General features: G+C 49.0%; 11 protein-coding genes across 11 annotated transcripts; 7 read left to right on the plus strand and 4 right to left on the minus strand.

Moving 5' to 3' along the window:
• Positions 1-183: 183 nt before the first annotated feature.
• Positions 184-2,709, minus strand: PENARI_c001G11901 (fungal specific transcription factor domain-containing protein; the record flags this gene model as incomplete). Its single annotated transcript, XM_022627065.1, has 7 exons — positions 184-1,164; positions 1,232-1,322; positions 1,483-1,607; positions 1,657-1,710; positions 1,779-1,850; positions 2,064-2,429; positions 2,530-2,709. The coding sequence occupies 7 exons, from the start codon at positions 2,707-2,709 to the stop codon at positions 184-186; spliced, it is 1,869 nt and encodes a 622-aa protein (XP_022493042.1).
• Positions 2,710-3,264: 555 nt separating this feature from the next.
• PENARI_c001G03592 (FAD-dependent oxidoreductase) lies at positions 3,265-4,758 on the plus strand (the record flags this gene model as incomplete). Its single annotated transcript, XM_022626401.1, has 1 exon — positions 3,265-4,758. The coding sequence occupies one exon, from the start codon at positions 3,265-3,267 to the stop codon at positions 4,756-4,758; it is 1,494 nt and encodes a 497-aa protein (XP_022493500.1).
• Positions 4,759-4,880: 122 nt separating this feature from the next.
• Positions 4,881-6,142, minus strand: PENARI_c001G03407 (D-mandelate dehydrogenase-like dehydrogenase; the record flags this gene model as incomplete). Its single annotated transcript, XM_022626383.1, has 3 exons — positions 4,881-4,885; positions 5,046-5,562; positions 5,621-6,142. 3 exons carry the CDS (start codon positions 6,140-6,142, stop codon positions 4,881-4,883), a joined length of 1,044 nt encoding a protein of 347 aa, XP_022493883.1.
• Positions 6,143-6,485: 343 nt separating this feature from the next.
• On the plus strand, positions 6,486-9,155 carry PENARI_c001G08360 (uncharacterized protein; the record flags this gene model as incomplete). Its single annotated transcript, XM_022626791.1, has 3 exons — positions 6,486-6,874; positions 6,932-7,301; positions 9,003-9,155. The coding sequence occupies 3 exons, from the start codon at positions 6,486-6,488 to the stop codon at positions 9,153-9,155; spliced, it is 912 nt and encodes a 303-aa protein (XP_022493393.1).
• A 308-nt stretch (positions 9,156-9,463) lies between these two features.
• PENARI_c001G07669 (uncharacterized protein) lies at positions 9,464-11,389 on the plus strand (the record flags this gene model as incomplete). The annotated part of the gene is made up of 2 exons (XM_022626737.1): positions 9,464-11,293; positions 11,351-11,389. 2 exons carry the CDS (start codon positions 9,464-9,466, stop codon positions 11,387-11,389), a joined length of 1,869 nt encoding a protein of 622 aa, XP_022493107.1.
• Positions 11,390-12,061: 672 nt separating this feature from the next.
• On the minus strand, positions 12,062-12,475 carry PENARI_c001G10598 (uncharacterized protein; the record flags this gene model as incomplete). Its single annotated transcript, XM_022626961.1, has 1 exon — positions 12,062-12,475. One exon carries the CDS (start codon positions 12,473-12,475, stop codon positions 12,062-12,064), a length of 414 nt encoding a protein of 137 aa, XP_022493389.1.
• A 353-nt stretch (positions 12,476-12,828) lies between these two features.
• PENARI_c001G00716 (N-terminal C2 domain-containing protein) lies at positions 12,829-14,110 on the plus strand (the record flags this gene model as incomplete). Its single annotated transcript, XM_022626179.1, has 5 exons — positions 12,829-12,841; positions 12,900-12,916; positions 12,972-12,995; positions 13,052-13,464; positions 13,525-14,110. 5 exons carry the CDS (start codon positions 12,829-12,831, stop codon positions 14,108-14,110), a joined length of 1,053 nt encoding a protein of 350 aa, XP_022493372.1.
• Positions 14,111-14,397: 287 nt separating this feature from the next.
• Positions 14,398-16,641, plus strand: PENARI_c001G06336 (putative respiratory complex assembly protein Rmp1; the record flags this gene model as incomplete). Its single annotated transcript, XM_022626633.1, has 1 exon — positions 14,398-16,641. The coding sequence occupies one exon, from the start codon at positions 14,398-14,400 to the stop codon at positions 16,639-16,641; it is 2,244 nt and encodes a 747-aa protein (XP_022493215.1).
• Positions 16,642-16,907: 266 nt separating this feature from the next.
• PENARI_c001G06096 (MBL fold metallo-hydrolase) lies at positions 16,908-17,708 on the minus strand (the record flags this gene model as incomplete). Its single annotated transcript, XM_022626615.1, has 1 exon — positions 16,908-17,708. The coding sequence occupies one exon, from the start codon at positions 17,706-17,708 to the stop codon at positions 16,908-16,910; it is 801 nt and encodes a 266-aa protein (XP_022493416.1).
• Positions 17,709-18,152: 444 nt separating this feature from the next.
• PENARI_c001G11177 (uncharacterized protein) lies at positions 18,153-19,736 on the plus strand (the record flags this gene model as incomplete). Its single annotated transcript, XM_022627008.1, has 4 exons — positions 18,153-18,158; positions 18,254-18,778; positions 18,832-18,966; positions 19,020-19,736. The coding sequence occupies 4 exons, from the start codon at positions 18,153-18,155 to the stop codon at positions 19,734-19,736; spliced, it is 1,383 nt and encodes a 460-aa protein (XP_022493318.1).
• A 589-nt stretch (positions 19,737-20,325) lies between these two features.
• On the plus strand, positions 20,326-22,647 carry PENARI_c001G01184 (phosphatidylinositol-3-phosphatase YMR1; the record flags this gene model as incomplete). Its single annotated transcript, XM_022626213.1, has 2 exons — positions 20,326-20,820; positions 20,881-22,647. The coding sequence occupies 2 exons, from the start codon at positions 20,326-20,328 to the stop codon at positions 22,645-22,647; spliced, it is 2,262 nt and encodes a 753-aa protein (XP_022493249.1).
• Positions 22,648-22,949: the final 302 nt, after the last annotated feature.

Below are 22,949 nucleotides of genomic sequence, written 5' to 3' on the forward strand. Positions count from 1 at the left end.
AGCTCTATACAGATAGGATGGTAGGATAGGGAAAGGAACCTATATGTATGAAAAGGAGAGGGGGGGAGGTGGTGTGGGTTTCACGAGGTGTTATAAAGGAAGAATCGGATGACTTAAAGGCGCATTAGAAAGAGCGTCACAGCAGAGTCCTCGTCATAATTGATCATGATATCTGAGTAGGACTCAAAATGTTGGAGCACGAGAGGTATTTTCTGTCGGGCCAATTACGGTCTCATCCGGCGGAAGTTCAGGAAATTCTTGTAAAAGCTCCTGAATAAGCCAGTCTGACCCTTGAGGCATAGCTAGATCGTCGAATCCCAAACTCCAATCCCTTGGGGAGAGCCCAGGGGGAAGAGTGTCACCCGGGGAAGTCCATTGTGATTGTGGGGGCACCGGCCTAGCAGAATTTCCAATACCACAGATCATGTTGATGGTTCGTTCGGAAAGGGCTTCGAAAATGTCGCGATACGATGTCGCCAGATTCCACCGCTCAGCTATAATAACCAAGACTGTTGTGCAGGCCATGCATGTGTTTATCACTTCGCTCTGTTTCGTCTGCTGGCGTACTCGCCATGATCGCCACAGACAATACAAATATGTCAAGCCGCCAAGGAATAAGATATGTAGACTCCCCCAAGTAAATTGAACAGTGGATTTCTGGTAGAGTCGACGATATAGCACGCATATATCACGAGCGCAGCGGGAGCAGTTCTCGAATGCTTTTTGGAGGTCCTCTTCCTCTTCAATAGAGTCGATATTGTTTATTTCGTGTTGAGTGCGCCCTTGTCGCCGTTTACCGAGAATCCCAGTAATGTATAAGCGATAGAGGATGAGGATTGAATGGTCGTAAGCAATTTGGAACCATTCATCTGAGGCAAATACCGATAAAGGATGAGAGGACGAATAGTCAAGGTGAGTGGGAGCTGATGCGTGCCATTCTTCCAATTCTTGGCGAAGACTGTCAACAGTAGCGACTTGTCTACCGGAGTTGTGGTGTTGCGGCAGAGGCGAGTAGAGATTGGCATGGAATTTTGCCCATAACTGTCTCAGCTTGATGCTATGCAGGGTACCCGTCATTATTGTTGGCACCTGGTCGTCAGCAGCGCGGGGATTTGCCAGTATACCATGGTGGGTAATGCTCTCATCTTCAATATCCATAGGAAGCTAAAGTATGAACATTAGCAAGATAGAGGCATTAAAACGACGAGTTAAATGCGTCACTAAATCCTACCTCTGCGTCGATCAACTCATCTGGGATACCCACCGGCCGCCCCAGGATGAAGGCAGCGACACGATCGATATCATAGGCAACCCAAAAGCACCTTTTGGACATCTCTTTTGTTAGAGGATCAACATGCCTGCGATATCTCTCTGCACTTCTGTGGTATCCTAGCTCGATGCAATGGCGGATTGCCATCCCAGATATTTTCCTATCATTGACGTTATCCCACGAATGATGAAAAGAGCGGGACTGTAAGATACCAAAGACTGGCCCCAATAGGCGATCGGATCGAGTACATTGCACAACATAGAATAGCTTGGATTGATTCCAGGTTATTCAGCGCAAGGACGGAAGGCAGGTAATCCAAAGCCAAGGAATAGTACATCTAAGAGTGTTAGGATCTTGGAATGCCCTTATACTTGCAACAAACATACAGCCGCAGCACCGTGCTGACTTTGACTTAATGCAAGAGAGCCAGTAGCGTATACCTGGATGGTAGACGGGAATAGTTAGCCCGTGAGTCAACTCCATCGCTGCTCGGTCAGGCGATGCATACCATTAGGACAAAGAAGAGTGGAATATCACCAGCGGCAGAATTGTCCCCTGACTGGTTCATGTCACAAATATCCTGTTCCCATTTGAGAAATGTTGGCCGGTGCAAAAAGGGGTACTGTGGATGGATATTGTTGAAATAAGCCCGTGATAGATTAGCTGAGACACTTGGTGATGGCAGCCGTGGTACTCGAGTTGAACGTATAGTAGGCGGAATCTCCTCGCTTTCTTCGAAATCACGCGGAGAACAAGATGAACCTTCACTTTTGAGGCCCATTGTTGCGCTTACAATCCGCGAGAATGATACGGCCGACGAAGGTCCGAAATAATGTGGTTCGCCACCAGCGGCATTCAGACACAGGAGAGCAACCTCAGAAGAGAGATGGTCGACCTGACCATCGTCACCATCGTTTGCCTTTTCAAGAGATGATGGTTGACGACTTTTTGGGGGAGGACTTGTATAGGTTCCTCCGAATGAGTCACCTACGAACTGGTTGAAGCTTGAGGCATCGGTTGTCTGAGGCGAAGTTGATAGAACAAAGGAAGAACCAGTATCCACATTGCCAGGCCCGCTTTGATCGTTCTGCCTCAGGGCTATATCTGGATGGACTTCTCGAAGAAGAGCTTCCAGGTAGACCACCCGTGATTCAAGGGACTGCATATAATTACGCGGGCGATGAAGTCCTGTTGCAGGGTCTTCCACAAGGCATTCTAGGCAAATCAGACAAGGCCTCCAGCTAAACGAGTAGGCTTACCTCTTCCAGTCCGTACGCAATGGTTGCATTTCGGTGTTTGCCCATCGCACTAGTCACATGGTAAGTGGCATGGCTTTCTCCCAGGCGAAGTTTAGATACCTTTAACTTCTTCTGCTTGCATCCGATGCAAGCCAGCATCGTTCGCTCGCCAATCCTTGGTCGCTTTGGTGCATGGCTCATTTTGAGGGGTTGATCAAGGTGGGATGGGATGGCTTCAAATAAGATACGGAGATAAGACGGCTAATCTTTATCCAACGCGTTTGAACAGCTCTTCCTCAACCCTTTTTTTTTCACCTTTGACAGTTTACATACTACATTCTCTACTAGCTACCGAGACTGAGTATCATCTACACCATATCGACAGCTCCCCTGTGCCTCATCCCATGTCTACACCTCCACACGTCGTCCCCGCATTACCCCTCAACAACGGGTCGATTTCCACACCACTTTTGGCGTGAGCTGGGATTTATTGAAGGATATATAAAGATATACAGTCTGATTCCAACATCCCTTGCAGACCGGGAGAAACCGAGCATATCTGGCGGGGGAGTTTTTCCTGATAAGACATCGGGAAAAGCCGAATTCCAATGAGTGAATCTGTAGTGGATGCGTTGACCAACGCGATAAGCTACGAGGGAAACACTTTGATACCAGGAACAGGTGCATCAAAAGCAGAGTGATAAGCTGACTTTGTGAGGGACCGGTTCGACACTTTCCGATTGAACTTAGCAAAACATGGCCAAGTCTATACCCCCCAAAAAGCAAGACCCCATCGTCATCGTCGGGGCAGGAGTTTTCGGCCTCAGTACTGCGATACACCTTTGCAGGCGTGGTTACAGTGATGTGACCGTCCTCGATAAACAACCTTACGATGAGTCTCTATACTCATATCTCAAGGGCGCGGACGCCGCTTCTGCCGATATCAACAAAATCGTTCGATCAGCCTACGGATCCCAGACAGAGTACCAGGACTTATCTTCTGAAGCGATCCCCGAATGGCATGCCTGGAATGCCGAACTCAAAGCAGGCACTCTAGTTCCACCTGGAATGTCCACCAAGGATGCAGTCTTCGTGCCTAACGGAAGCATATCACTATCTACCTCCGTTGACTTGCCACCATGGGAGCTCGCCTCTATTGAAGGAATGGAGAACTCTGGTCATAAATTTACCCAGCTAGCAACAACAATTACTAGCCATCGAGACATTGCGGCGCGAAGAGGCCTGCAGTCATTTATGGATCCGTTTCAAAGAGAAAGACGTGGCAAGCACAACACTGGCGTGCTGGATAGCACAGGTGGTATGGCCGTTGCGGATAAAGCCTGCAGATTTGCATTACACAAAGCGCGAGGCCTGGGTGCGAAATTCATCTTCGGTGAACACGCTGGATGTATGAAAGAGCTATGTTACCAGGACTTGAAGGTGATTGGGGTCAAAACTCGAGATGAAAAAATACATTTGGCTGCAATGACCATTCTTGCCTGCGGCGGATGGACTCCAGTTCTATTACCAGAGCTCGATGGGTTATGTGAAGCCACCGCGGGGAGTGTAATGCTGTTCAAAATCCCCGAAGGTTCACCTCTATGGGACCGACTTGGCGCAGACAAGTTTCCAACGTGGATGTGGAACATGCGAAATGGAGCCGAGGGTGGTCTGTATGGATTTCCGAGAGATGAGAACGGCTGGTTTAAGGTTGGGTACCGGGGAACGAAGTATACCAACCCGCTACGCCAGAGCGATGGCAAGGAGCGAAGCACTCCGGTGACACGGTGGTCGACTGCTGAGAAAGATGGTAGTGTCTCTGCGGGAAGCAACTTTACTTCTTTCCCACAACAGGCACACGAGGTTCTGTCTGGATTTCTGAATGAATACCTCCCGGAATTATCCGAAGAAGGCATTGATATCTCCCTGACCAGAGTCTGCTGGTATACAGATACATTTGACAATCACTATGTTGTGGATCGTGTACCCAACAAAGAAGGGTTGATGGTCGCAACGGGTGGCAGTGGCCATGCATTCAAATTCTTACCAAATATCGGGAATTGGGTGGTAGATATAATGGAACAGACTGCTATGGATCGTCCAGCAGTCAAGGCATGGCGATGGAGATCTGTTGGCCCGGAACAACCAGTTAACACTCTCATGGAGGGTTGCAGTGGCCCGAGAGCCCTCCAGAACATTGGTCTTCTTCAGGAAGTGTCTCTGCAAAGCAAAAGGAACGCTAAGCTCTAGAATATATAAAGGACAGGATAAGTTCGGCTCTTCACGGAGAACAGTGCAAACGCACGTAGTATCTGCTGGACTAGAATTGCCTACATTTGAAATAAGTTTATAGTATTGCAAGCTCTTCTCTATCAGTCTATGGAATAGATTAACGTTACAATATTTACCTTACACTCTTGGTTCTTCATTCTGCCTCTCCTTGCTTATCTCTAGCCCAACAAACCGCATATCTGGACTTGGTAAACTTGAACGTCGTTGAATTTCTATGAGCATCGTTAAATCTAGGAGCGACTAACGAGTTCCCCCATTTTGCGTCTTCGCCTTGATATCGTTAACAGGCGAATTTGCTTTCCCGGTTGCAAAAAAAGCGCGGATATTCTCAAAGCATTCCGTCTCAGCTTTCTGGAATGCCTTCTCTGTCAACCCACCCAAATGTGGTTGCACAACAATTTTGTCGCTCTGTAAGAAGTAGGGATTTGGACTCGGCTCATTGACAAATACATCAAGCCCTGCACGCTGTACCTTGCCTGACTCTAGCGCCGCAATAAGAGCTTCCTCATCAATGACTGCTCCTCTAGCTGTATTGACGAGGAATACTCCATCTTTCATAGCAGCAAACTCAGCTGTGCTGATAAGGTTCGTGGTTGCAGCATTGAGGGGGCAATTGAGGGAGACCACATCTGCTTCATGGAGAAGACCATGCAATGACTTGCAGTATGTTGCCCCATATGTCTCCTCCTCGGCAGCCGGGAGCTGGTTGCGATTGTAGTATTTGATCTTCATGTTAAAAACAGCGGCTTTCTTAGCGAGGTACTGAGAAAAGAATATTAGCAACTGTTGATATACCCAACTCGGTGGTTTATCTGCTTACCTTTCCAATGGCCCCCATACCGACAATACCAAAAGTGAGTCCCGACGGATCGCAAGTGGGAACGAGGTTCGCCCCCTTCCTCCACGTACCGTTCCGGGCACTCTTCTCGGCATTTGTAGTATTCCTCAAGACGGCAAGTGTCAAGAAGATGGCCATATCTGCTGTAGCCTCCGCGACTGCATTGACCGTATTGCAGAACACAATCTCTTGACTGGCCATCCAGTCCACATCGAACTCATTGTATCCCGCACTGGCAGAAGTGATAATCTTGCACCCTGGTGCTAGTGCCTTGAGCAGATCCTCGTCGAATGGCTCATAGGGTGATGTGCCCATCCGAATGATAAATGCATCTATAGGTCCATTCTCCTTGATGTCTTTTGGTAGCAAGGTCTGTGTCTCCTCACGATTTGTTGCAGGCAAGACAGAGTAGTCAAATTGGGTTTGGAATCGAGCGATGTACTCCTCACCCACGAATGCAGGAGTTCCAAGGGATACAACGCGTGGCTTTCTTCCGATCGTCATAGTTGGTGGCAGGGTCAATTGAGAATTGATAGGCGAGTCGCTATGTTGTTAAGCAGACTATCGTAGACAAAGTTCAGAAATGGAAGCGAAAGGGCATAAATTTACAAAGCTCAAAATCAACCCCGCACTCAAGTTATAGCTCGCTCTCGCACAGCTCATCTCATTGTGGGTGAAAATCACATACATCGGTATCTCGGGTTCTTCCGAGCCCAGTGATAAGCCCGTGAGGGGAAATCCCAACTCAACTGATAAGCCTAGCTTGACCATGTAGTCGCAGGGAGTTTCCGAAAATTGCTTTGATATTTGTTTTAGAGAGACTTCTGGTCAATATCCTTGATTAACAATGGCTACCACGCAGGGATTTGCTCCATCGAGAGAACAATGCTCAACTCAGGATCAGCTCCAAACAACAGACGTACACGGACTGGTAGACGATGCAGTTGAAAAGATTTCTGGCGATACGGAGTTTAAGGACGAAATCCCTCCACTTGGATTTATCTCAATTGAAGTCATTTTGCACAGACCCCCTGGGGATCCTTTCAATGAAAAAACATGGCCGTTTCCGTTGATCCGTGAGAAGGTGGCTGGCTCATCAGAGGCGCAAGTTGTGTGCTCCGGACCATATGACGATTCCTTCATCGACAGATTCGTTGAAGCTGGCCAGAGACTTGCGAAGCGTGGTGCGGTTGGTATAATCACGAGTTGCGGTTTCCTGGCTATGGCACAAACAGAGTATGTCTGTCCTGTGGCGACTAAATATAGATCCTGCATCATTTACTAACTTCCAAGTCTTGCTGCTCAACTCCCTATACCCATTGCTACGTCTGCATTAATTCAAATTCCGTCAATACTAGCTGTCCTCCCTCCAGCACGCAGTGTTGGCATCCTAACTTTCGATGATACGCGACTCGGTCCTCTTCATCTCGCCAAACTAAATATACCTGCGGCTAGATGTCACATACGTGGTGCTCCGGAAGGCGGCCTTCTGCAGAGTCATATCCGTCAAGGTGTTGAATATGTCCACCATGCAATATGCGAAGAACTAGTAACTGCGGCTCAGAATCTAGTAGCTGAGCACCCTGATATTGCAGTTCTCTGCCTGGAGTGCACACAGATGCCCCCTTTCTCAGAAGCTATCCAGCAGGCGCTTCAACTTCCCGTATATGACGTGTATTCGATGGGATGTTGGTTTTACTCAGGCTTAGTTTCCACAAGACTGAAATCATGGGGTCCTGTAATGAAAGACAGTGTTGAATCAAGGCGGTAATATTAGAAAAGAACGTCGACTGAAGATTATATGTTTGAAGCTCTAGCAGTTATTCCTGCCACTACCCTCAACCTAGGTCGATTTTGAAAATCCAGAAATATGCACACACCCGAGCAGTGCGGATCACTTTACATCCATATCCCTACGAGCCTCGCGAAGCATCGTGAGTATCCATTCCGATAGACTAGGTTACATATGCAGGCTGTCTCATGACGTAGGAGAATAATGAAGAGCCGGCAAGCTTCGCCAAGAGAATGGCGCAGCGTGGATCAAATGACTATCGAATGCCTTTTTTTAGTCTCAGGGTCCGGCGGAAGGACAAAAATGAAGAATGGCGCAGCGAGCACAGAAGTGATCGTCTAAGATCAACTAGTTGACACCAACAAGGTAAGCCGTCATAAGAGAGTAGTGTAGGACTGGTAAACAAAAACTTGGTAATGACGGGGTATAGTTGACTCCGGTCTTTCAGAAAGGATGGTACCCTAATCCAATCAGCCCATGGGTCTCAACCGTACCCGGGATGAGGATCGGCGAGAGAGAAATGACAACCTCGGGAACCCATCAACGGCAAGATAATGTGTTGGCTGTCTCAATGAAAATGCATATTTCTTATCTTGAAGTGCGAAATGAGCGTGGTTGAAAAGAAATGTACAATTGAATGGAGCCCAGGTATCATGTAAGGATTATGCAAGCCAGCTGTCATGTCCAGTCACCGCGTATATAAAGAAATTCCTCTCATTTTCCCCACGGAGAAAAGATCCAGGAATAGAGTTTGCCAATTTCCGGGGTTGGATTGGCAAAACGCCAGGGACAGGGAGTTCCCCTGACTAGGGACCCCAAGGGGCCTGAACCCCGTGCCGATCCTTGCGCTAACACCGCCATGGCTAGCCCAAACGTGGGCTTCATTGTTCACCAACGAGGCAGTTCGCTTGTTGTTACACAAAGAAGCAAAACCTCCGAGCCATTCAGCCTTAAATATAGCATATGCCATTCCTGTTCTATTTCTTTGGTTCTGCGCACCGAATCAAAAGCATAAATCAACTATATCTATACATGTAAGTAGACAGCTTGATTACTCCTTAGGGGTCCACTGATTAAGGGGCCATTCAGGAACAGGAAACCTGCAAAAGCAGCTACATAGTTTCAAAATCATGCGTCAGTCTTTTGAGAATACAAGCTTTCATCACAGTCAAATGCATCCTGCCCATAGTTCAGGTACAAGGACGTCACTTGCGATTGAAGGTGCCGCTGTGGTATTGAAAGCTTAAAGAGATTGAACCAGAGACGGTACTGTAGTACTGACAGTGGAGACGGACTACGGCCACGCGAAGGGTTCGAAATGTAGATATCTCCATTGAAATTGTTTATTGTTGTCGAACACTGCTCCATTCCGCCTCGATCCAATCAGGTTTGACGCATTGACCGAGATCAGCAGTTCAGTTGAGGTCTCTGTCCAAGATATTGAACTAAGGGAGAGGATTGCTCTTCTCAAATGACCGTTTGTATGTCTTAGGGTGTTCCCTATGTCGATCACAAAGCGAGAAGGCAACCCTTCGGTTCAGCGCTTGAACCAAATGAGACGCAAGCTTGCAGGTCACAACCTACCGCGTATCCTACTCGTCTCCCCGCAAGTCTAAGCCACTGGCTGCAAGTGATGAATGGGTCAGTTGGCGAAATATGGAACCTAAACCCACTGGTACCGTTTTCTTACCCGCAGCCAAGGAACCAACTCTATGGCGGCTCTAAAAACCATACATAGTCCGCTGATAACCTTTGGCGCGGTACGAAAAAGGGAAGTCCTCCGCAAATGTCGGGTCAAAACGCTCCCCGTCCCACTGACATCAGATGACTTATATTTGTAGTGGGCATAGAGAGCTTCACATGTGGAATTGGTGGCCCTCGGTCTCCGTCAAAGGATCTGCAGTAGACGATGCCCGGGAACATAAAAGGAGACGCGAAATCTCCACGCAGGATTGGATCTGGTTTCTCAGACGTCAACCGCCGACAACTTCCTTCTGTCATATACTGCCTCTGTGCACAGCAACGGGTCCAAAATGCGTTTCACTGCTGCTTTCATTTCGACGCTCGTGCTCTCCAGCACCGCGCTGGCCAGCCCGGCCACTCAAGTGTCCTCGTCCGTAGGAGCTAGTCCGTCTGCACAGGCAGATGGAAATAAGCAGGATGTTGCACAACCTAGTGCCAACAATGAGGATGCATCTGGCGCCGCGAACTCTGTTGTTCAACTCCCAGAGAACGTTGCAAACACCGCCGCCCAGCAGGATACACAGACCGCAACCCACGTGGCTCCAACTGCAACTGCTTTGGCCGCTGACCCGAGCAGCAGCAACAATGACAAGGGTAATGTCCCGGTCGACACAATGAGCGCGTCCCAGAAGGACACCCAGAGTGCCGCGCCATCTGCCAACTCAGACCCCTTAGGTGTGAACAGCATCTTACCGACAGGAAGTGGTACTTCAGGAAGCACTGCTCCTAAGGCTGACCAAAGTGCCGGCTCGGCCTCTGCTACTCAGGGCACAGCAACCGTCACCCAGACTGCAAAGTCTGGCGAAAGCACCCAGAACTCCTTCACCGGTGGCGGCAGCACAGAATCGAACCCTCTGTCCCTGGATGGTACTTTCTTGGACTCGTTCTCGGACTTTGTGAAGTTCCTTGATGGCGCGAAGGGCCTGCTTTCCCCGACTCTGTTGTCGGATATCGAGTCCTTCTTCCACCATGTTGCCTATCTCCTTGATGACAAGACCACGCAGCAGACCAAAGACTTGCTGGGCACTGTATCCGGCCTCCTCACCCAGAGCTTGATTACGAAGATTACTGGCCTGCTTGACAACGCCAGCGATCTCTTGACTGCTGAATTTGTCAAAGAGACCAAGGGTCTGATCATGGCTGTGGCTCCTATGGTTACTCCTGAGTTGTTCAAGGAGATCAACAGCCTGCTTGGCAACGCCAACCAGCTCCTGACCGCCGATTTCGTGAAGGAGACCAAGGACTTGATCAACGCCGTGTCGCCTGTCCTCACTCCTGATCTGTTCAAGGAAATCAACAGTCTCCTGCACAATGCCAACAACCTCCTCACTGCTTCATCTGTGAAGGAGATCAACAGCCTTTTGACCAACGCCGGTGGTCTGCTCACCCCTGACTTCGTGAAGGAGACCAAGAGCCTCATTGGCGCTGTTGGTCCAAATATCACCCCTGAGTTGTTCAAGGAGATCAATAGTGTTCTTGGAAATGCTAACAACCTCCTGACACCGTCGACCGTCAAGGAAATTGGCGGCCTTCTCGGCAACGCCAACGATCTTCTCACCCCGGATTCCGTGAAGGAAATCGGTGGCCTCTTAGGCAGCGCCAGCAGTTTATTGACGCCAGGCTTCGTAAACGAGACCCAGGGCTTGATCGGTGGCGTGTCGAAGTATCTGACCCCAGACGTCCTGGCCTCCATCGGTTCTCTCCTGGGCAATGCCAACGCCCTGTTGACACCGGAGTCGGTCAAAGAGATCAACGGCCTGCTGGGCAACGCCAACGATCTCCTCACTCCAGAGTCAGTCAAGGAGATCGGCGACCTGCTCACCAGCGCCAGCGGACTACTCACGCCGAAGTTCGTTCACGAGACCCAGGGCCTGATCGATCTGGTTTCGCCAGCTATCACGCCTCAGCTCTTGACCAACGTCTCGTATCTGCTCGGGAACGCTACTGGTCTGCTGAACCCGTCCTTCGTCAACGATACTCGCACTCTTATCACTGATGTCTCGCCTGCCATCACACCCAACCTGCTCGCCGAAGTTGGTGGTCTCCTCAACAACGCTGGAGATCTCCTCACGCCCAAGTTCGTGAATGAGACCCAGACCCTGATTGAGGATGCTGCGGATGTAAGTTTAATCTCCCGCTTGGCTCAATTTTGTTGGATGCATGGCTAACTGATATAGATTCTTCCACTCGTGATGAAGCTGCTCGGGTCGTTGTAAGGTTGTTTTTCTTGTTTTTGTTCGTAACGAAGGATTCATGGTATCTCATGATAAATTAATGTTGTATATGTGTATGTTTAATACGATATAATCAAATAGCAATGCATGTCAATTCATGATATTTGAACATGCTGGTTGCACATGCGAAGCTTCGATAAGGATACTTCGCCTGACAAAAATCGAGAAATAATGGGTATGTGGTGATAGCTAGTTTCTTTCAACAAGGTTTACGGGCGTTTGTCGGCAGAGCCAGTATGTAAGTTGGTTGGAGGCAAGAGATGTCCCCTCCACTGAAGCAGATGACAGACATGGCAGTTGAAGGCCAGAGTTGTTTGCGAATCCCACCATGCACTCACGCCAATTTGAGCCACAAGATAGAGATGCAGAGTGCGCTTTGGTTGCGTCCTTTTCCTTCGAATGAGTGGCCGGGTAAACCCTGTTCTGGCCCCATCTCAATACATGACATGTAACTGAACTGGTCAAGGGCGTCGTCGCAAGTGTCAAAGGTGTCTTGGCCAGATCACCAGGCAGCCAGTAATGATCTGGTTGCAGTGTTGTCGGCGAATATGGCCCGTGGGGAACATGCAACAATAGACGTGGGATTTTTTTTGTTGTCCGAGTTCAAGAAGGTACGTGAAGAGGGCGATTGCCCAAATTCCATTGCCCCGTTTTTCAAGACGGAATATCGGATGTCTTGACCTCTTGGAACTTCGACACAACCTTCATTTCAGTGTTGCGCTCCTTGACCTTCTTATCAATGGCCTTTTGAACTTCCTCCCGTTTGTGCTGCGCGCTTTTAATCTTGGCCTTCAGTTCTTTGGCCGTTTCGCCCTGGGCCCTGGTGGCAGCCTCGCGCGACGAGTATTCTCGTTCCAACTTAGCAAGCTCGGATTGGTAGTCGTGTATCTCCATCGGCTGGCATGTAACTGGGTGGTATCGGTATGATGGAAGGGGACCATCTGGAACCTTAATCTCGGAGAGATCAAAATGTATGGGGGTGGTGCGCATTGGTGAATCCAGAGGAACCGCGGAGGCGGACGCTGATTCCGATGGAGGAGAGGGAAGCGTGGATTCGGTCTTGACCATGATTACAGAGAGGTAGGTTCAGTTGAGTCAAAGTAAAGGGTTGCAGAGAGCAGATAGTTAGGTCTTGCGCGACACTCGGAAAAGAATGGGGCGAGTCTTGGAGAGGTGACCGCGGCTTTCTTAAATGTATTCTGCCAATGACCACTTCACACCGCCCGTCATACCGGCGCATGCGGGGATGAACTTTAGCCAAGTTGAAGACCGCATAGCTGCTTGGCATTTGATATCTATGTTAATTCATTTCACTATCAGTTCCAGACTGCGACATATTACTTAGTCCGGTCCTAATTGGGCCACTTGGTGTGTGACACCCGATTGCCGACCAGCTTGAGCACTGTGACGTGACTGCCATCATGCAGGCATTTGGTATGTCCTCTTGTTATATGTTCTGCCTATGATGCACGCTTACATTGTGACGTTTCAGTTCCCAAAAACAGACGGGTATGTTTCTGAAGAGCATTAGGTGAAGTAGTATCTGCAACTAACTTCTATGCAGCCTAGGTTTGAGCTTGTGTTGAGAGTATATAGATCAACCACTATGAATCTACTATAAACGTCTCTGACTTTGATTCCCAGATTATCGATATCAACAATGTTCCGCTGGGCAACGGTGTTGCCTTTGTGAGATGGCGACTACCATCATCAAGCGCCACTGAACACCAAGGCCAGACAGAGAAAGCGACTCTATCTGATCACCGGGCTTATTGGAACTACGAAAAAGTACTTCAAGTGAGACTTACAATTGACAGAACATCAGTGCTTCAAGAATGTGAACTCAACTTCGAGATCATACAAGAATTCACCTCATCACATATCTCTGAAAAGAATGTGCTGGGCAAAATCAGACTCAATCTTGCTGAATATGTTGACAAGGTTGAAGAAGATGAAGGTGTCATTCGACGCTACCTGATGCATGAATGCAAAGTGAATAGTACAGTCAAAATCGGGATAGCCATGCGCCAGCTAGAAGGAGACCGCAACTTCACGACGTAAGTCGAAGTCCAGCAATGATATTGCTCATTCATGTTCTCGGTACTGATTATAAACAGCCCACATCTGAAGTCAGCTACCGTGTTTGGAGGCATCGCCGGTTTCGTACATGCTTCCGAGCAGCAAGGTGATCTCCATGAAGCTGGACATCTCCCATCCATCAATACCAAGAGCCGGGAAATTGCGGACATGCAAGATATGTATCGGCGCACTCTGGCGGCATCATGGTCCTCCCGGACGTCTGATCTGCCTGCTGATAAACTTGTTGAGGAGCTATTTGCTGGAAGCGCATGCTGGTACAACGATGCGCACAATGCCAGCGACAAAAGCTTGCCAGAGGGCGACCACAGAGATACTCTACTAAGCGTAGAGTCAGCTTCGCGACAAAGTCGCACAGGAAAAAGGCTGTCCCCAAGCTTCGAACGTCGGCCCAAGAGTGCTTCGAGCAATCATTCTCACAATAGCGGCAAGACGCCGGACTCTCTTTCTGCACTTGGACATCCGGAAAAGGGTGGAAGCATCGAACAGAAGCTTTATGACGGGGCGAAGGGTCGCGGATGGAAAGCACCCAATGTAAACAATGAACTTTCTGAGTTTGACGTGAGAGAGGATTTGCGCAGCTGGGAAATTCCTTCAAAGGAATGACTTCCATCATTTCGCGTTATTAAATAATATGCAGTTGAAGCAAGAACCTCTCAGGCTTCTGCTCCCTATCGTTGACCCCAAATGAGGAATAAGATCCACGGATTATTTCTCTGTCATATCAAATCAAATATCCATGGAGATCCATAAATATACATGTGTCTTGGTGAGTATTGAGGCTGTTGGTGGCCTGAGGCGGAAATAATTCCTTATCGCGGCCTAGCGCTATCGGCCGGAGAAAAGCAATCGCAGGATTATTTGTCTTCCCGTACGCAACTGAACCTACGGTCATGCTTCGACAACCTCTGAGGAACGATTTGGGGCCTTTGAGCTTCAAATCGCTCTGTCGGAGGTCTTTTCTCTTGGCACCCGTCCTTCCCCGATACCTGAGCGACTGGAAGTCCAATCGAGCCCAACGCTACACGTTCGATAAACCTAATCCCCACCGAAACCGCGAACCCCGAGACCGACAGAAATATGGAGGGTCAAAGGTCACACTAGATGTGAATTCCCTGGGTCAGCCAGGACAAATCGTTGTCGTTCCTGGGCGTGGCCGTCGAAGGTTGAACCGCAACCGCAACCGCAGTCCCAGTAAAGACCGCAGTACGATCAGTTCCATGCTGGATGACCTTGACGACGAGAACTCAGACCCCACGACTGAAACAGTCCAAAGAGGAATTGATACGAGCCGTGGACCACATCAACCAGGAGATACGTTGGCGACTGGCGAATTCAAAGCTCTTTGCTCCAACCTTTCATCATCCTTCACCTATAGGCAACTGTCCGAATATGTTTCGGACCAACAAGGCAATACTGTGGAACTCAAGGGGAAAAATTGGACATGGAGGCCGTCTGGCAAAATATCAGAAACGGAAGGACCCAAGGGGTTCCAGGGGAAAGCTCGGCTCGCAGAAAGGATTGTTCGAGATTGCTGGCAGTTGGTGGTTCCAGCGGAGCGGGGACAGATGGAGTTCCATTTAAAACCTGAGTTTATGTCCTTGCTGCTTCATGCTGAACATTTCTCCTTCCATGAGCTGGCCAGTCTCCATGGCTGCACTATTAATGTGACACGATCTGCTTGTCGAGTGACAATCTCTGGTAAGCGGATTGCTTGCGAATCTGTCCATGAGATTATTTATGATGCTACCGCCAGAACTCGCGAAGAGGATGTTGGCATCAACCCATATACTCTCGGGGACGGTATTAGTCAGGTCTTCACGGCGGACTTTTTGGAGTGGATCAACACGACATACGGGGTTTATGTGGAATATAAGGCATATCGAACCCCAGAGAAGATCTACTACCTGGCTGAGAATAAAATGGGAGCGAACAATGCCCGAAGAGCCTTGAACTTGGCGATCACCAACTCAACACCCCCATCAACACATTTCTCCACATACCTACCGGCGTCGGAGCTAGCTAGTGTCTATAGCTACAGACCGGAAGAAAATGCTTCATGGTTTGACCGACAGAAGCCATGGTTCCGATGGGCCATGTCTTCTAGTCAAAGCGCGGAAGCAGAAACTCTTGAGACTCCTTTCTTTGATAAGCATCAAACACGTCTATCTGATGAGCTGCTGAAGCTACTCAGAGATACCACACCCTTGAAGACCAACCCGCAAGTCACGCCTGGCCTACAGGAATATGTGACGGCCGAGGTCGGGAGGTGCCTTTTTATGCAAAAGTCCTCCTTTGAGGAGACAACGATGAGTCCAGCGCAATTGGGAAGACTGTCTCTTCCGCGGACTTTCACCAACGACATTCCTTTGGTCTCCAAGTTCCTCGACTCCCTTTCGCCCTTCTCGCAAAAGAACGAGTCAGAGCCATATCGAATTCGGTTGACCCCAACTGCTGATGCAGGCACCTTCCCTGAACTTGAAATAGAGTTGACCACCAAGAACCGGAACGGTACCCAAACTTCAGATGACGCTTTCGAAATCCAGAGCGTAAAGGCTATTCTCGCCACCAATGCCGTTGACTACCTTCTCCCAGAAAATGGTCTGGATCTGCGATTTACACGAACCATTTCTCAGGATCTCTTGCACGAAGGTTCTCGTTCATCAAGTCTCGAAGCGATGCTGCAGAGTATCAGGCAATCCCTCCAGGGCTCATTTTTGGCCGGTGGTGTTTCGCGTGGCCCTCTCTTGCCGTTCTGCAATATCTCTATTCCCAATGGTGTCCAAAAGGTCGTCCGATCATCCCACAAAGCGACATCAAATAAGTTGCGGGAGAGTGAAACCCCGGAGAATAATGTCACTGCTGAATATATGTTCCCACCTATCAGTGACGTCCGGGGCACTGCCGTCCAAACATACGAATTCGGTGACCGACAGCTTGAGTACCGTCATTATGAAAGTGGTCCGTTGCTCGCTGCTCGTTCGAACGAGATTTCTCTTACTACGCAGATTCCTCATGCCGATTCGACTTCCGAAAATGGCCAAGCCCAAGAGCTTCTTCACCTTGAGTTCCATTCGTTCTACAACACAGCATGTGACATGGCCTTCAAGGTCCACGGGAGCAGATACATGGATTAGGAGCTTTGCTAGAGCGCCTTTGATTTAGATTTGTACAGCGTGCATCAACTGCCATCATCATATAAACTGACGGCGTACTGGGGCTGTGATTCTTGTATATTATTTGTTAAAATATCCACTTAATCTGACGTACTGACATAGAGCTACTTTTGTTTCCTTTAAATGATACTTCACGTTTTCCTTGAGACTGTTAAAATTTGAAACATTCCAATTATTCACCGAAGTTGTCTCCAATTCTGCCCATTAACATAGTCCCTCTGCGTTCCTTAAAACACCTTCCTCGATGTGCCTGGAACCAGCCAGCATACCTGGTCCTCAATCCCCTCCTCGGCGAACACCTTAGCCAGCTCATTTCCACCCTGAGTGAAATGACCCCATGACTCGTAATGCATAGGAACAAGAATATCCGCCTTGAATGACCGGAGCATATCAGCAGCCTGCTTCCCATCCATTGTAATCTGCAATGGACCCTCTGGGAGCGGAACCCGAGCATCACCCAAGTTACAGATTGCAACCACAATATGGAACTTGCTAGCAATTTGATCCAACTCCTCGAAATAGACAGTATCACCCGAGAACCAAATCGCATTGGGCGTACCATCCAGGTTGGTGCCAAAGCTTGGTGTAGTAAGGACGAAGCCTGTACATTCGCCCCCTGGTAGATGCTGGCATGGAGTTGCCGTGACTTCGAAAGGCTTGCCTCCGATGTTGACAGAGACTGTCTCCCATGGCTTCATTCCTCGTACTCCAGGACGAGGAGCTAGGTTCTTGGCTCCGTCCATTGTAGTGAACACGAGACGGCCATCGAGTAGCTGGCGACCCAGGGGATCGAGATTGTCGGGGTGGTCCTCATGGCTCAAGAGGACCGCATCGATGGGAGGGAGATCTCCCAGTCCGAGGGCCGGGGTCTCGCTTATTTTGAGAACCGTGACGCCCACATCAAACTCTGTGCCGGCCGGGGAGAAAAAGGGATCGGTCAAGAGCTTGACACCATCAATCTCAATGATTGCAGTGGCGGTCCCGATGTGGGTGATGGATACATTGCTGTTGAAGTCTGAAGGTGCCATTGTGATAATTGAATTGTTCAAGTTGGTTAGAAAAGAATCTGAGGCAGAAATATTTTGAAGAATGACAAGAAGTGCAAACACTGTTCTATTTATCATTATGACATTTCCCCCGGCGCTGGTAGGGATTAGAAATCGAAACCATGATTATAAATGAGTGGGAGAGTCGGCAGTGTATACAAGTACGTCTTGGCGATTTATGATCCCGTAAAAGGAAGCCCTCTGCATCTGCAAGTGAACTCCACCAAATTTTATAGATCGACTTGCATATCGCGCCTTACCGTTTCGGGGCATATATTCCGCCAAGACTTGAGATCAGAACGTTAATTGGTGCATGTCGAAGTACCAGTCGACTGACCACTCCTTCGCCACGACCTCGGGAAATAAGGAAATAACTCAGCTGACGAATTGCTATGTCTCTGAAAATCTCATTATAACGCCCCCAAGATGCGAGTCAAGAAAAAGACAGTCTGCCAGACATGTAGGACACGAAAACTTGGAGTATAGCATGACATCTCTCCATTGAAAGCTTATCTAATGCATTCCAGTGTGATGGCAAACGACCCATTTGTAGCCAGTGTGCCCTAAGAGGGAAGACGTGTGACTGGGATACACCAGCCTGGACCTTTGTTTCTCAAAACAGCTCTTCGCCGAATGGCTCCGCTTCTATCGAGGATGCTGAGCTACGTCATGGTCACTCCACGCCCATGACATCGACCTGTCTTTCTGGCAGTCGCAGGTCCCTAATTGAAGCCATCACGCAAGCTTATATTCCCCGAGAGGAAACTTGCTCGATATATCCCGCCGCGAATGATGTCCCGAGAGTGTGTGGTGCGTGGGTTGGGGTCTTAGCAACGCTTGTCGAAGGACCCTGCCCTCCCTCGAGTCGCTATGAACGTGTCTTGGCCCCTGCAGTAACAGCATTGAGTTTATGCCTTACATCTAAATCAGATGCGCAGAAGGTACAAAGTTATGCTTCCGCGATTGATGCTCTTCGATCAGACACCCAAATACTCGAAGAAGCCCTAGATGCTGAATTTGCTGCTGCTATAATGTGCCTGGTCCTAGCAGAGGTATTGTTGTTCCTTAGCACCTTCCAAAATCCAGCTAACACTTTTGGCCCTAGCTCATGTTCCCTGACTCGCGCTTTGGTCTTGCTATGCATGTAAATGGTGTAGCCGGGCTGTTCGAAACTAGCGGACCGGACCGATTCAAGTCAGGAGCTCTGCAGAGCCTTTTTGTTGGATTTCGACCTCTACTAGTATGCAATTATCATGATACGTCCTTGCACCCCAGTGTCTAATAGTTTTACAGATGGTTCAAGCCATTCAATCCAGAAAGGCAACCTTCATCGCATCAAAGGAATGGATTGAGATACCACTTTCTACTTACAATCCATCTTTAATGCAGCAGCTCATCAATCTCGTTGCAAAACTTCCGTTCCTTCTCGAGGAAGCCGACCGGTTTACAAGAACACCCTGTGAAACAGAAAGTGCCCAGGTATCAAAGCTGTGGGACGCCTATACAGAGTTACTTTTACAACTGGAAAGGTGGGAGGAAGCACTCAATTGTGAGAGGCCCGGCTTCTGGGCCCAGTCTTCCCACTCAACCCTACGGATACCGAGTCCTCCAGGTACACCTCTCTGGTTCACAAACATCACGATGGCAAATTTCTGGGCGCACATGTGGGCTTTTCAGGTCATATGCGTCGTCGAGCTTGGTCGCTTAGGGACTTCATTCCAAAATTGGGGATCTCAGCCCTTCGAGCAAGGGAGGTTCTTCTGTTTTGAAGACTCTCAACGAGATATACTATCCATCTCACGCAAGATATGTCTTGGTATGGAATACCTTGTGCAAGATGACATGAAGTTATTTGGACCTGCATCTGCAATTCTTCCATTGGAAACTGCTTACAAAGTGTTCAGCAAGGATAATCAAAGTAATATGCGAGAAATGATGTATATTAAGAGGATAGTGGACTGCCTCGTCGAGAGAGGACTTCAGTCTACACCTTATCTTGTTTATGGATAATGAAGTATGCACGACAGTTGAATGCAAATCTAGCCCAGGCTCAAGCGAAGCAGAATTACTTCAATGTTTTTATCTCTCCGGTTTTGTTTACATTATACTCGTTGCGAGCCCTATGAATGGTTCGAACTTCACAGGGCTTTCTGGTTTCTGCCTTGATATCGCCAGATTTAGAATCAAGATCATGTCGAAATATCTCATTTTAAACAATATTGCTCAATTATATAATGTAAAGGCCGAGTACAACCAAAATATAAGAGGGAACAATATTCCCCTATAGACTTGGTGTTCGGCCCCACAGCAGATCAAGGCCCGTGACGTGTAACACCTCCGTCGACCGATCACTACTCCGCGCTCTCTTCTACGTTGCCGGGTTTTTAAAGATGAACTAGCCCGCCTCATTGTTTAAACGTCATTTTTCTGTCGATCTCCCGTTATTCGCGACATCGCCTCATTTCGATACATTCACCCACCGTTCCCCTCAGCATGAAGAGCGCGTGCACCCAGTGATTTAAGACGGCATGGAGAAAACACGGGTTGCCAAGGTTCCAAAGTCCCAATCTAAGCGACACAAACATCTCACTCACTCGCTATGTCTCTCCAGGTTGACAATGTGACCTTGGCTCGCCGCGGTGAGCAGGTCGATGGTACCCTCCATCTCACCCCTCACCACCTTATCTTCTCGCACACACCCACGATTTCCGCCGAAGACCAGGTAAAGGGTGTGGTAGTCAGACCTAGAGAGCTCTGGTTCACATACCCCATCATCGCTTTCTGTACCCTGCGCCCGGCTCCTGCAGCCTCCCGCCAGCTCTCCTCCATCCGCCTTCGATGCCGAGACTTCACTTATGTCTGCTTCTACTTTGTCAATGAAGTCAAAGCACGTGAAGTTTTTGAGAGCATCAAGCAATGGACGTGCAAATCCAGCCGGATCGACAAACTATATGCATTTACCTATCAGCCTCCCCCACCAGAGAGAGAATTCAATGGGTGGGATTTGTATGACCCGCGCAAAGAATGGGCGCGCCAGGGCATTTTAAATGAAGGCTCACGATGGCGACTCTCTGAGATAAATGCGAACTACGAAGTAAGATACCTTCTTCGGTCACGCGCTTAGTAGAATACGCTTTGCTAACGGAGCTTGTAGTTCTCCCCAACCTATCCCGCCATCATCCCCGTACCCTCTTCCATCTCCGATAATACTCTCAACTATGCAGGACGCTACCGATCCCGAGCGAGAATCCCAGCTTTAACATATTTCCACCCTGTCAATAATTGCACAATCACCAGGAGCTCGCAGCCGCTGGTCGGTGTCCGACAGAACCGAAGCATTCAAGATGAGAAGCTTCTTTCCGCCATATTCTTGACCTCTCGGTCTGAGCGGCCATTAGCGAGCTTCTCCTCGCCTCCTTTGGAGAAAGAATCATCGGACTCGAATCCTGATAGCCCAGAGACAAGCCAGGTGGTGATCCCCGAGCCGACAAACGCCGAGGACTTGGAGGATGACTTGCTGGCTGCTACAGACGGTGATATTGAGGAACAACGCTTGATTTACGGAGCCCAGCAGTCAAATTTGATTGTGGACGCACGCCCTACTGTTAATGCGTTTGCCATGCAAGCCGTTGGGCTCGGCTCTGAGAATATGGACAATTACAAGTTCGCTACCAAGGCATATCTTGGTATTGACAACATCCATGTCATGCGAGACTCGTTGAACAAGGTCATAGATGCCTTGAAGGATTCGGATGTTACACCACTAGGCCCAAATCGCGACCAGTTGGCCCGCAGCGGCTGGCTCAAGCACATCGGTGGGATCCTAGAGGGCGCTAGACTGATCACTCGTCAGGTTGGCCTAACCCACTCCCATGTGCTAATCCACTGCTCAGATGGATGGGACCGCACAAGTCAGCTCAGTGCATTGAGTCAAATTTGTCTGGATCCGTACTATCGGACTTTGGAAGGCTTCATGGTTCTCGTGGAGAAAGATTGGCTCTCATTTGGGCATATGTTCCGACACCGATCGGGTCATTTGAACAGCGAAAAATGGTTCCAGATTGAGAACGAGCGCATTGGTGGTGACCCCAATCGTGCATTCGGCGAGGGAGGCGGCGCTGGGAAAGCCCTTGAAAACGCCTTCCTTAGCGCGAAAGGCTTCTTTGGCCGGGATAACAACAGTCGAGACTCGTTGCCTGACTCCGATGGAGAGATGCAGAGCTACGATTCCGATAGCCCAGCTGGGAAGAAGGCTAGCCCTGCACCACGATCAACTGTCTCCGAGAAAGAGATAACCAAACCGAAAGAGACAAGCCCTGTGTTCCATCAGTTCTTGGACGCGACATATCAGCTGCTTTACCAGCATCCGACTCGATTTGAGTTCAACGAACGTTTCCTTCGACGGTTACTTTATCATTTATACTCTTGTCAGTTTGGTACATTTTTGTTTAACAACGAGAAAGAGCGCGTGGATTCCAAGGCCCGGGAACGAACTCGTAGCGTTTGGGACTACTTCCTCGCTCGACGAGATCAGTTTACGAATCCTCAGTACGATCCTGATATCGATGACCATATGCGCGGCAAAGAACGGCTCATCTTCCCCCGAGTTAGTGAAACGCGATGGTGGAATGAAGTATTCGGTCGAACAGATGCAGAGATGAACGGACCTCGTCCTTATGCAACTGCACCAGCAGTCGCTCCTACCGATAGTCCCAATGGAGGGAGAACTCCGATATTGACGGGCATCGAAACTGCGGGCCAGTCGGTTGACAACGGAGTGCCCGCGAAAACTTTACCGGATGCCGCATCAGCAGGGATGGCAGCTGTAGCGTCTGGTATCTCTAAGCTTACCTTGCCGACAGCCTCGGAGCGCATCTCTGACACTGATAAAATGAAAGAGCTGGGAGTAGAGATGCAATAACACGTGTGTTGATCCGTGGGTTTAGTTTTAAAGATTTTGAGATTTGGCATTTACGACTGTGATGTATCTTATGGCCGTGTACTTGGCGATAGGCGGCATAGCCTGAAATATCAGATTATCTGGAAACCAATGCATATGTCATTGGATATAGCAGGAAACCTACGGCGATGAGCATTCACTTCGTAGATGAAAATAGGGTTCGAGACCAATGATGTAATGTTGAAGCCTTGCTGCCTTGCTGCCTTGTGTCCCAATATATGAGGCAGTCAAGGCTAATCCTAAATAGGGAAGGCGGCGGCAAG

This window comes from Penicillium arizonense (assembly GCF_001773325.1).
Source record: "Penicillium arizonense strain CBS 141311 chromosome Unknown PENARI_contig001, whole genome shotgun sequence".
NCBI lineage: Eukaryota > Fungi > Ascomycota > Eurotiomycetes > Eurotiales > Aspergillaceae > Penicillium > Penicillium arizonense.